This window comes from Capricornis sumatraensis, chromosome 4, assembly GCF_032405125.1.
Source record: "Capricornis sumatraensis isolate serow.1 chromosome 4, serow.2, whole genome shotgun sequence".
NCBI classification, from domain to species: domain Eukaryota; kingdom Metazoa; phylum Chordata; class Mammalia; order Artiodactyla; family Bovidae; genus Capricornis; species Capricornis sumatraensis.
This window is the reverse complement of record NC_091072.1, coordinates 20,197,049-20,210,012: the sequence shown is the minus strand read 5'-3', so window position 1 is coordinate 20,210,012 and position 12,964 is coordinate 20,197,049. Positions and strand designations below refer to the sequence as shown.

Genomic DNA, 12,964 nt, shown 5'->3' with positions numbered 1-12,964 from the left:
TAAAAATACTCAGAACTCCTTCAGTAGAGCAGTTGACAGGGGGCAGCAGGGTCAAGGCCAGATGCCAGGCTTACCCACTGCTGATACCCCTGGCAGCACCACCCACCACTTCCCATGGCTCCTAGAGGACTCACCTAAAATGTGACTGTCTCATACAGGATTGAGTAGAAACAGTACCTAGATGACCTCCCTGGTGGCACACTGGGTAAGAACCCGCCTACCAATGCAGGGGACACAGGTCTGATCCCTGGTCCGAGAAGATGCCACTGAGAAACTAAGCTCATGTTTCCCAACTACTGAAGCCTGCTCACCTAGAGCTCATGCTCCACAAAATAAGCCACTGCAGTGAGAAGCCCAGACTCTGCAACTAGAGGGTAGCCCCGGATCATTGCAATAGAGAAAGCCTGCATGCAGCAACGCAGACCCTGCACCCAGTATGGCCAAAACTGAAGTAAAAAAAAAAAACAGAAACAGTACCTAGAAATGGCCTTGTCCATGAGCAACAAATATTCCATTGAATTATTCACAGAGCTGGATATTTGCTATTCTGGGGACGTTGCTCTAGAAAAGTGGTTTGGCTTTTTTTTCTTTCCTTGTTTCTTTTTACTGTAGACATCTCCTGAATGTCCATCTCACAAATGAGAATTATGTAATGATTATGAAAACCACATTGTATCTCAAGTCGACATTCATAAAAATGAGTGCTCTTTTTTCCCCCTTATTTCTGGAAAGGCAAAACGTGGGCAGTGTTTGCCAGGCCTGAGAAAGATTGTTACGCTTGTAGCTCACTTTGGGCACTTACTGACCAGGTGCTTAAGACTGAAAATGCTCTTTCTACGGCAGAACCACCACTGCCTTTCCCCTGTAGCTGAGACTGACTGGCAGGAAACATCTGGCAGCAGTTGACCTCGCCTGCATCCCATCTTCTGAACTTTGAAATAAATCTCTGAACTTTTACTTAGGGTGAATGTCCTGCACCCCATGGAGGCAGGGGCCCACTAGGAGCTGTGTGGTTTGCTTGTTGCAAAGTCTGTCTGATTAAGCAGTTCAAAGTTATGATAGCTGCTTTTTAGTTTTCCCACTGTTGCATACACTAAACCAAAAATACTCTTCAAGAGCAAGCGAGACGGTAGGAAGAGACCTGCCCTCAGATCATTAAAAACGATTCATAACAACTCAGGCCCCTGTGCCTCTTCCCTGGCAATCACTTTCTTAGTTGTAATCAGCCTTGGCTGCTTTAACCGCTTAAAAAGCAATTACTCCTTTCTCTGCATCTTCCAGCTTTTCAGCTTAGCCACTGATTGTGTCTTAGCCCTTTTGGAAACTGGCTTTCTATATGTGGAAACACACTGATTAAAAATGTTCCTCCCCAGTCTCTGACTCTAAGAGAGTCAGTTTTAAAATAGGACACTTTCCATTTTGGGTTTTCTACCTTTATTACATTTTTGCATTTGAGATCCAAACAAACCACTCTCTTATACCACACACAAGGCATCCATTCTTGTGATTTTTAAAGTGCATTTCCCCTTTTGTACAAAAATATGTATTTTTTTTTAAAAACCTGTGGAACTTTCTCGACAAGGCACTCTTAGGCATGAAAATGAAGTTGAGTCTGGTTCTACATTCACATAGAAGAGTGGACTGCCACCACCACGGCTGTGTTCTTGGAGTCCTCACAGGTCCAGCTGACTTTAGAAACTGATAAACAAGACTAAAAGCATCCACAGCTTTACAACTTGCGCTCCAATGCTTTACAACCCCAACAAGGAAAAGCTGCCTGTCCACATGGCTGTCTGTCCCTCCCCGTTCAGATGTGTCCCACTTCAGGAAGTGAAGATACGCTGGCAAAGTGTCTTCAGATGACCTGAGAGATCCCACTGTAAGTATAACATCTGAGCCCCAATGTCCGTGCTCATTTCAGGAAAGACGAGAACATCAGGACCTCCCAGGGCAGAAGCCATGGTGCTTTCTCTAGCAAATCACATCCTGTCGAGGGCTTTGATGGAAGGATACTGAAGTTTTCCCTCACTGTCCATTGAGAGGGAAACCCTAGCCCACGGCACTTCTGAAAAGTGAGCAAATACTTTTTGGGGGTTTGTACACACATGTATCTATATATAGAAGTCATTTAGCATCCCAGTGACTACAAGTAACGCTTGTTTTTACAAATGTCAAATTATAGGCAAAGATCAAAACCAAAAACATTCTTTAAGCAGTTTAAAATTTACATCTTTATAAAAAACATTGAAAGAGTAATGTTTTGCCACCGTTCCGATTCAATCTTAGAAAATACACTCTACCCTGACTCTGAAATCGTTTTAATCTCTGGAGAACTACGTAACTTCACTGTTTCTCGCCTGTAACAAGAACACTTGAAGAAAAAAAACAAACAGTCTTGCCCAAATGCTGCCATCTTCCAAGAAACACTGAAAGCTTATTGTATAAAATCTATCTTTAGAGCACCTAGTTTATTTATTGCACCTAATTTGCAAACGTTCCCCAGGACATATGACGGAATACATTTGAAACAGAAATGAAGCTGCCTCCCCGCCCCTGGACAGCTGCACCACTGGCAGAAGGCTGGTCCTTTGGCAGGGATGGGGCGGGGGGGCAAGTTGGGAAGGGGGCCATTTGTCATCATAACCAAGAGGGTCAGACCTACAGGTCAGGCTACAGTCATGTCTCCAGATAAGAAACCTGTCCCTTTCTGAAGTGTGTAGACATATTACTGCTGGTGAGTTAGGATCCGAGGAGAGAACCCCTGGGAGCAGGTCCTGAGGCCAGCTGTTGATATCCTGGGAGAGAACTGGCCCCAAAGCAGACAGCATGCGCGTGCTAAATCACTTTAGTAGTGTCCAACTCTTTACGACTATGGATGGCAGCCCGCCAAGCTCCTCTGTCTGTGGGATTCTCCAGGCAGGAACACTGGAGTGGGTTGCCATGCCCTCCTCCAGGGGATCTTCCCAACCCAGGGATCAAACTTAAGTTGTCTACATTAGCAAGTAGGTTCCTCACCACAAGCGCCATGTGGGAAGCCCAAAAGGAGACTGACTGGTGAAGAGGAGATAGTGCTCTTCAGAGGACAAAACCTCACTGCCTGACAATGCTGCCAGGGACCTTGGGCAGGCACTTGCTTTAGTCAGAGAAGGGTCTTTCTTTGCCAGCAGGTAAGGACTTGCCCGGTGGGGTGAGCAACCCAGGTGCACGGTGAGGGGGTTTGCAACCAGTGCCCCCAGCAGAAAAGGTGGGCTGAGCTGGGAGGAAAGAAGGGTAGGGGGAGGGGTTGTGGTTGTTTTGAAAGAGATACTTATCACTGAATTACCATATTTCAAATTTTGACATGGGAATGCCTTCAGATCACAATGACTGAAAACCATACAGAAGTCACTTGAGGCATTTTTCTTACTAACAGAGAACGATCTGGTCATAAGTACACTTTGTACCTTTCATAAACTGCAGGAGGGAGGGGACTTCTTAAAGCAAAATAAATTCATGACCCATATAAAATTAGGTTTGCGTCCAAATGGTGTAGATTTACACTTGTATAACAATTCTGATCACCAGATTTGTAATATGGAGAATCTTGTCTGTGTACTGGATGTAAGACATGCTTACATAAAACCCAGTTCTGCCCAATGTCAGCATAAGAAAAAAATGTGATTGTCCCTTAAATTATATTAGCATGTAATCCCCCAGTGTTGGCCACCTAGGAGAGACATAAAAAATAAAGCACTAGGTTGCAGACTAATCACAGCCAGTTTTAGGGATAAGAACTCTGTGGAACACCACTTAAAAGCATTTAAAACAATCAAAACATTTTAAAGTTCAAAAAAGAAAAGAAAAAGAACCCAACCACAAAACTCTAGGAGCCAAGACACTCGAGATCAGCTCAATGCTGATTTACAAAAGCCACAGAAGCCAGGCGGTCTCTTCCAACTGATCTGGAGAATGCAAGTGAAAGAAGGCTCTTTGCGTGCAGGGTCCAGGGTCTGTGTCCCTAGATCTAGGGAGTGGGGCATCCCGTCTCCTGCCTCCCCTTAGGAAGACCTCGCTTTAGTAAGATCAGACAGAAGAAAAACGAGGCGGTCCTTTAATTAAGTTCTGAAAATAAAAACAAAACCCAAACCTTCTACAAATACACATATAAAAGTACTTTTTAAACACTCCCAAGTACCAATGAATCTTGCCCAAAAAAAAATCACAGGGTTTGGGGATCCATCGGATGAGGAAAGTCCCAGTAATCTCACAACAATGTGAACCAACAGACTTTCAATGCTTTAGTCCAATGTGTTTAAGAACAATGAGTCTATGATATTTCAGAGTTGGCAAACAGTAAAAATCAAATCTGCGAACTTGGTGAGGTTTTTCTCCCCATCCCTTTCCACACCCACACACCATAAATAAGAACAACCAAATCAAAGTCCGTGAGGGCTGGTAAAGTGTTGTTTACAACGTGGATGTTGTAAATCACAGTCAAAATACAACCAAATGTTTTCTGGAGGTGTGGAGGATATATTGAATCTGCAAATCCAAACGTCCCAAACATGGCGTAAATGATGACTCTCCAGGAAAAGAGATTCTAAAATCCTTTTGTGAAGAAAGAGACACGGGCAAGCCAGCTGAGCAAGTTACAAGTCTTGTAACCAAGCTGTCCAGTAACTCAGGGTAAGAGTGAGGGCTTAGAAAGCTCCTCCAAAGCCAAGAAGAGAAGCTAAGTGTCCCACTCATGCCTGTCCTGCTGGCATCAGCCTAGTGCGCCATTGGTGACACTGCCCAGGAGCCAGCTGACTTCCCATAGCTGGTGTGTCATCCTCTGCTGGGCCGTCAGAGCGGGGTCAGAAAGAGAAAATGCCCGTCTCCATCACAAGTTGATTGGCTTGTATCATCTTTTCCTGAACATCAGCTGAACTGTGGTAGAAAACCAAGTGCACAAAAATGCAGAGATAAAGTGTGAAGCCCATGTAGACACAGGGCAGCTGCAACAGGTGAGAAGGCCCTGGTTGGGTGGCGAAGACCCCCAGAAGAGGGGCCACGGGGAGGACCGAGGGCTTGCCAGGGGACTGACTTCCCACACCCAAGAGGAGAGGGACTCCTTATCACTGAGCCAACATCCTCTGGCCTGGCCAGGGCTGCCCACAAGCCTGGGTCCTGTCCAGACTCTTTCCAGCATCATCCTGCTCAGACAGACCCTCATTGCCAAACGGACCAGCACAGCCATCTCCTCCAAGTGAGAACCCAGTTCTGTGATCAAAGCCTGGCTGTCTTGGCTGATTGAAGGAGAAAAGTAACTAGGATCCTTTGCTTTCAAAACTGTGTCTGATGGCAGTTCAGCTCTTCTCTGGGCTTCCCTCTCCATCTCAGGATGACTGCAGCTCGGCTCATCCGCGCCCACTGAGCCTGGCTCCATCCCAGGCTGTCACTAGTAGTATGGCCCAAGCTTCTCGTATCCTAAATAACTAGGCCACTCCGGAAACAGACCGTAGGAACACCGAGGGCTTCCAAACTGGTCAAAGGCTATTTCAAAATCTGGTCCGTTTGATGGCTGGGCTGTTCCCTGGGTAGACTGCAGCTCCGCTCGGATGATCCTATAGTTTTTGCCTTTGTTGCTGTCCCAGTACGTCTGTCCGTTGCACTCGTAGCACACGGCAAACTCCATCCTCTCGTAAGACTGAATTTTCTCAGGCAAGCTGATGTCAAAGGAGAACGTGTCCTTGTCTGAACCTGCGTACGTGTCCTTCACGTACCAACAGGGAAAGTCTGTGAAGCTCTTCCAGGTATCAAAGGTCATCCGGACTTTCACCGTCTTCTCGAACGCGAGGTTCTGCACCTTCACGGTGCCTGCAATGGACCTGTCCTTTAGAACGCAGTTTTCCAGGCACACATGGTCGGTCTGAAGCCGATTTCTGAAGTCCAGGTAGTCTGCTGATGGCTGCGAGAAATCCAGCACAAAACTCTCACTCTCCGCTGTTGTCAGACTCACAATGCTGTCCAGGAGCTCAGTGATGTTCAGCGGAATATCTAACGGGTCATCGAACTCGGAGAACACTTTGACCATCGTCAGGGCCAGCCCCTGGTTGTCGGCGAAGGACACCCGCTTCTTCACCTTTTTTTCCTGGACCGTCGGAGCCACCGTCCCACTGGCTTCATTCTTGCTGCTCAGCTGAATACAAGGCCTCAGAGGTTTGCTTGGCTTTGGGGCGATCTGGAAGGCGAACCTCTCTCTGCGCAAGGAGGGGGCCATGCAGCTGTACCTGCACTCAATGTCCACGGCCATCACGGGGCTAGAGGAACACGCTAGAACCCTGGCCAAGGGGAAAGACAGAAACAGAAAGGTCAGACAGACATTCAGACTCATCCCTCCAACAGGGACTGGCAAGCTGCGTTTGCCTTCACCTCCGCCCACGAGGCCACAGCTCATTGTTAACTCAAGGGTGGTCCAGTGTGACCATGGTTTCAGGATAGATTAAAAGTGTAAGTGGAGGGTGGGCAGGGGCAGAGGCCTAAGGTTAAAACCAAAGACGTATGGAACCACTGGTCTTAAAACCACTTCAAGGGATCCCCTGTCAGGACTTCTTGAGGCCTTCAGTATGCTGATGATTGTGGGGAATAATGAAAAGAGCATGCTCTTTGTGGAGTTTCCAAAACTTATTCCTAATGAGGGAAGCACCTCATTTTTGTGGAGCACCTTGCTGAACACAATTTGGTAAATCCTGCTTTCATCCAATAAAAAGAAATTAATTCCTCCCACAAATACTGATTGTCGTTTGCTATGTACCAGGCATGATGCCAGACCCTGGATTCAGTAGGGAAGACCCCAGCCTGTCTTCATTCAATGTCCAGTAGATTTTTATATTCTAGTATGTTTTTTAAAAAGTGTCAGCAATTTAGTATTTTTAAACTTTTCATATCAGCGAATAATTGTTTTTCTACAGTGAAAACAGACTCTATAAGAATAAAAAGCAAAGAGAATCATGCTAAAGATTACATTGAACCTGACTTCATAAAAACACTGTTTTTTCTATAAGGGAATAAAGTAAGTAAAACTAAAAAAAAGACAAACTGGGAAAATATTTTCCAAAAAGCATGGCAGCAAAGTGTTAATACCTTAATATATAAAAAGGTTTTATAAAATAATAACAAAGTCAAATATTCCATGTAGAAAAATGAGCAAAGAGCACAAATAGACAATTCATGGAAGAAATTTAAAAGTGGCTCATAAAAATGCAAAATGTCAAAGCTTGTAAGTAATTTTTAAAATTTATATTAGAAAACAGTTCCTGTTTTTGCCTAATGAGTTAGGATAGAATTTCAAACGATAATACAAATATCTGTATTAGTCTAAATGGCACAAAATTTCTAAATCTTATACTTTCAGGTTCTTATATCACATACAGGTGTTAAACTTAAGGGCATAATTTAAAATTCATGAAGATTAATGTATTAAATTATTCAATGCAACATTAAGTGGAGAGAGAAATGTGAGAAAATAAACTTAATGACCAATAACAGGTAGCCAATTAAATCAAGTATACTATATTCATGTGATACAATTTCATATCATCATTAAAATCATTATTTGTAAAAAAAGATTTAAAAGGCATAAAAATTCATAATGTAAGATTAATGTAAAAAATGCGTTTCCTCGATAGCTAAGTTGGTAAAGAATCCACCTGCAATGTAGGAGACCCTGGTTTGATTCCAGGGTCGGAAAGTTCTGCTGGAAAAGAGATAGGCTACCCACTCCAGTATTCTTGGGCTTCCCTTGTGGCTTAGCTGGTAAAGAATCCATCTGCAATGCAGGAGACCTGGGTTCAATCCCTGGGTTGGGAAGATACCCTGGAGAAGGGTAAGGCTACACACTTCAGTATTCTGGTCTAGAGAATTTTATACAGTCCAGTCTATACAATCTATACAATCAAGTCTATACTATACAGTCGATGGGGTCACAAAGAGTCTAAAATGACTGAGCGACTTTCGCTTTCAATGTAAAAATGGAGAAGATAAAATTATACAGAGAGACTAGACTTGTAGGGCAAAATTATTACACATACGCACAGAAAAAAGACTAGAGGTATACTTAAAACTGTCAAAATATCAAGGTGATGGGATTTCAGGAAATTTCAGTTTTCCTGCTTTGTATTGTCCTATCTTTTCTTAAAAAATAGAACTTCCCTAACCAAGAAAACAGAATGAATATAGTAAAACATCTCAGATATCTCATCAAACACTATTGCCACACTAGAGCCAAGCCATTTGCATTTCTAAATTACCATGGCAAATTGATATCCTGATTTGACAGTTCCAAAGGGCTAACTGAAGAAGTCAGTGATGAAACCTGGATTAAAATCTTTGGTCTGAGAATCACAGAACACAGGATCTGGATTAGTCGCCAATCACATCTTCCTGCATGGCAAAGGCTCTAGTGTGGCAACAGTGAGTGGTGGTATGTTGGAGTACCAACTCTCAGGCCTCCCCTCCTCTCCCCTCCATGGAGGGGTGCTACGCTGTAGATTGATGCTTGTAGTTCAGGAGAAAGACTGGCAACATGTTGCTCATCTTCTGACAAGAGTGGAGATCACTGGTCTCACAAAAAATACCAGACCCATAAATAATATCTGCTCTTCAGCTTCTGATTTTGATGATCAAATATATAAATAAAAATGAGAAAGTATGAAGACATATTGGGTTTGATCCCATTTTCCAAAACAAACAAAAGAAAATAGCACTTCGTCGGGATGTAGGAATCACTTAGTGATGACCAAGTGGAGAAACCCACATGTTCAGAGACAAAACAATAATAACACAAGTACCTGTATTAGTCTGAAATGGCTCAACCTTTCTAAATGCTTTTATCTTAATTTATAGCCAGAAAGTAGCCATCAAGATGGATTTTAAAGGATATATGTGTTACTGTTTCTCACACCCATGCAATTGTTCTGGAAAGGCAAGTTCTGACTGAACTGGGCAAGAGAGTTAAAAAAAAAAAATGTCAGTGGGGGGTTCACTAAGGGGTTCAATGTAAAACAAACAAACACCAAAAAACCCTATACTTAACAAGTATTTCAATTTTTCTTTTCCTCTGTTCATTGCAAAACTCTGTTAGAATGCATTGGAATCATTCGGTTCTACTTTTAACACAGGTAGCTTTTGTTTTTTTAATGAATTGTTAATTAAAAATAACCAACCAGCAGGCAAAGCTGCGCATCTCAGCCCTTCCTCCTCTGCCCACCCCTGACAACCTGGGTATGAACTAAGGGAGGAGGGGCTCCTCCTTGACCACAGCAGCTTCCTCCTGGCCTGAGTCAGCACAAGGTCAACTGCAGGCTCTCTACGTGCGTCCAGCAGGCCTGCAAACCACCCTCATGCGTGCTTTCCCGCACAACCTTAAAACAGATCAGTAGAAAATATTTGGGGAGCTCTCAAAATATTGTCGAAACAGAATTCTAACACAAGGGGATCAGCGAAAGCAATTGCACACTTGAAGTCGACTGCAATTGCTCTCAAGTTCTAAACCGGCCTGTTGGAGAGGCTTAGTTGAAAGCCTTGGTAAAGTTTCAGTATTTGGACCCAGAGGTATAAATGTACCCCTGGGATGCCTTTTATCACTGAGCTTTAAGAACGGGGGGTTGGGGGGTTGAGGAGGTGAGGCTGGAGTCAGAGCCAGACTCCACGGCACTGTGGACTGGGATTAACAAACAATTCCACTGGCACTTTCTAGAGTGGAATTGGTTGTGTGACTTTCTCCATGAAAGGCAAAAGGAAGGTGAACCACCTGGGGGCCCAGGCATTCCTCTTGGGCTCCGGCCCAGAATCCCTTCACTTTTTCGGTGTCGCCAGTGCTAGAGGGGAGGTCACTAACCCCTGTGGACTCAACAGAGGGTGCAGTCTGACTCTTGTCTCCCTTGTTGGTCCTCACAGGTAGATTCCAGGTTTTATTCACCAGATGATTCTCCAAGAACTGGTACACCAAAGTGCTGGTTTGGTATAAGCCTTCCTGATCTTCTGCTCAGAAATTCCCTGATGGACCCCGACCACGATGACCCACACCCAGACGCACTCCTGTCACTGGAGACATGCAAGGTAATCAGAGCTTCCTAAGTCCCTGAAAGGCAGGCACCTGGACAGGTGTTTTAATCCTTAAATGGCATGAAAATGATCAGTTCCAACACAGGATGCATTGGGCTGTACTCACGCCCTCTCTTCTGACAGACTCTTTGGGAGCTCTGCCCTTTCCCTCGCCCAAGTCAGGTAATATGAGTCACCAAGGTTGGTCGGGGGAAAAAACCAGAAGGAGATGTGGACACTCAACTGAACCAGCAGAGATGACATTGGACCTGGATACCAGTTCTTTGCAGGACAAGGTCACGAGACTGTGAGTAGCTGTTACTCAGACCAGCAGGGATTCTCAAAACTTTTGCTTCCAAATAGATGCCTAGGAGATCCGTCTTGCCCCATGAGAGACTGGACGTGTCTAAGGGTACATTTCAGTGTTTCTGGTCAAAAAGAGGACAAACCCTAACACTCCATGCAAATTAGAGAGAACATGGAGAGTTTTGCATAAAAGCGTTCCCTGTTCCACTAGTGACAAACAACACACCCTCTCAAGATAGCTCGCAAGGGTTACACGTCATGGTGATTTTTCTCTAAAGTCTATCAACTTGTACAGAAAATAACCCTATAACCTTCACAGTTTCAAGCAGCTGAACTACTGACTCTCTGGCTGTGCCTTTTATAGAAGGCAAATCTTTTTCTTTTGTATTGAGGCCAACACATTGCCTCCCCCATTCTCTTGCACCCTGATAAGAAAAGACAGAAATATCAGACACACCAATAACTCACCAAGAACACTGAAGCTACATTGTGAAGGTAAGCATTCACAACCAAGTTACCAGGTATAATTTTTGTTTTAAAGACATGGTCACCTACCCCTTTTGGCATTTCTCTATTTGCTCCCAAAAGGTTTGGCTGCCATAGTGTGAACAAAGTTGGCATCTTTCCCATGGTTCTCTGACCATGGGGCCGTTATTCACAGCCCTAGATGCCACTTGGACTCCTTTATTCTGTCACCACCATCCAAAGCATCTCTGAGATAAATATCTGTGGATGAGGTTACATATTATAGGAAAGAGATAAGTTAAAATGGCACAGTGTCTGCATCTAAAAGTGTCCAATATGAAATATAGCGCACTGGCCTAGGAACGCCTACATGACGCTGTGGCACTCACGGCAAATTACTCAACCTCTCTGGGCTTGAGCTTCTCCCCTGAGATCCCTTTGAGCTCTGACATTCTGGGTTGCTGATACTGCCTGATGGTTCTTCTCTCCCCTAACTTTTCCCTAAATACCTCAACTTTACTTTTGGGGTAAATCCTCCAGCTGTCTTCACTTTAGTCTTGGCTCCTGGACAACCCTGCCAAATGAACCATTTCCTCTTCTCCTCTGCACCCCAGCCTGAAGGCCTTCCTCTGGCTTCTCCTGGGCCGTGGGTCTCCCAGGGAGGCCTGGCCACACAGACCACAGGCCCCAACATCTTCTAGCAACTCTCCAAGTTCTCAGTTTTCTCCTCTTCTGCAGCAAACAATACCAGGAGAAAGCCCAAACCTTCTAGTATGTTCTGGGCTCTCTGCTCCCTCTTTTGCACTGAGTCGCTTCCACACCTCTTTCTCTGGACTCAAAAGGGTGGCTGGAACAGGACACGGGGGCAGGCCAGGGCGTCCTGGCTTCGAAGATCCCACAGGTCACTGTCCCCTGGGTCCAGCCAGGCCCGGGCTGCATCCCGCCCCCAACCCCTCCCCGAGATCCTTCGCCGGGCGGGAACCCACCTGTGGGGCCGCGGGGAAGCCCCCTTTCCAGCTGGCTCGCCGCATCGGAGAACCCGGAGGGAGGTGGCAGGGGAAGCTGCCGCCACCAGACTACGTGAGCCTCGGTGTGTGTCCGGGAGGCAGGGCTTGGGCTGGGTTCCCGGAGTTGTGACCGGCAGGGGGAGGAAGACGACGAGGAGGAGGAGCCCTAGTTATCATACCAGGGCGGGGCGGCGGGGCCACCCCGGACGGAGAGGCGCCACGAGAGCGTCCCCGCGCGGCCTCCTCGACCCCGCCGGCCCAGGACGGCCCGTCTGGGGGCCGGGGACCCGAGGTGGCTCGGCTCCGAGTGGCCCCAGCCGCCGGTGCGGATCCGTGTCCCGTAGCCCTCGGCGAGCTGAGAGACCACCCAGTGTGTTTCCCTACGTTGTAACGGGCAATCGAGGCGGGGTGAGAGACGCAGCGACTTTCCCTTGTGCTCAAGATCCCAGGGCTCAGCTCTAGGAGTGTCGGTTCCCAGGCAGAAAAGCCTAGTGTCAGGTTCGAACTCGGCACAGTAGGGACCAAAAGTGGTCTGGACTCCCAGCCCCAGCCTCCCATCATGGCCAGGACCCCCAGCCGGTGCATCACGTGGGTGCGGCCAGGCTCCATCCAACCTCTGGTCCCTGCATTGCCCTCTCCACGAGGAAGCAACAGTTTCCTCAAGCCCTTCTACAGTGTCCCATGCCCAGAGTGTAACTGCAAGCTAGCCTGAGAAAGTGTGTGCGGCAGGAACCAGAGAGGGTCCCTGATGCATGCCCTCGTCGCCGTTTCTGCGGTCGGGCACCGGGCCTTGCGGGCTTGCTGGGGGACGTACCTGGTACAGCTCATAAGCCCCGAAGTGCAGAGGCGCCAGCCTGCGGCAGCATCCCAGCCAAGGTGGCAGGGGCAGCGGCGGCGACAGCAGGAGCGGGGCCCGGGGCTCAGGTGGGCGCCCTCCGCGGGCAGCCGCATCCGTCCGTGCGCTAGACCAGCCCGCCCGCCTCCTCCCTGCGGCCCCTCACCTGGGACTCTAACTCCCAGCCGCCGCGCGGCTCCCTTTAACTTTCAGGCCACCTCTCCCAACTCGGGACCCCTTCCCAGACCCCCCTTTCCCGTGAACGCCCCCCGCAGCCAATGGGCGC

At 46.8% G+C, this 12,964-nt stretch overlaps 1 protein-coding gene across 1 annotated transcript; it reads right to left on the bottom strand.

Annotated features, from left to right (window-relative positions):
* Window positions 1–1,473: 1,473 nt before the first annotated feature.
* Window positions 1,474–11,934, bottom strand: PPP1R3B (protein phosphatase 1 regulatory subunit 3B). Its single transcript, XM_068970448.1, has 2 exons — window positions 11,823–11,934; window positions 1,474–6,302 (listed from the first exon to the last, which is right to left on the bottom strand). Exon 2 carries the CDS (start codon window positions 6,272–6,274, stop codon window positions 5,420–5,422), a length of 855 nt encoding a protein of 284 aa, XP_068826549.1. The 5' UTR covers window positions 6,275–6,302; window positions 11,823–11,934; the 3' UTR covers window positions 1,474–5,419.
* Between the last annotated feature and the right edge of the window lie 1,030 nt (window positions 11,935–12,964).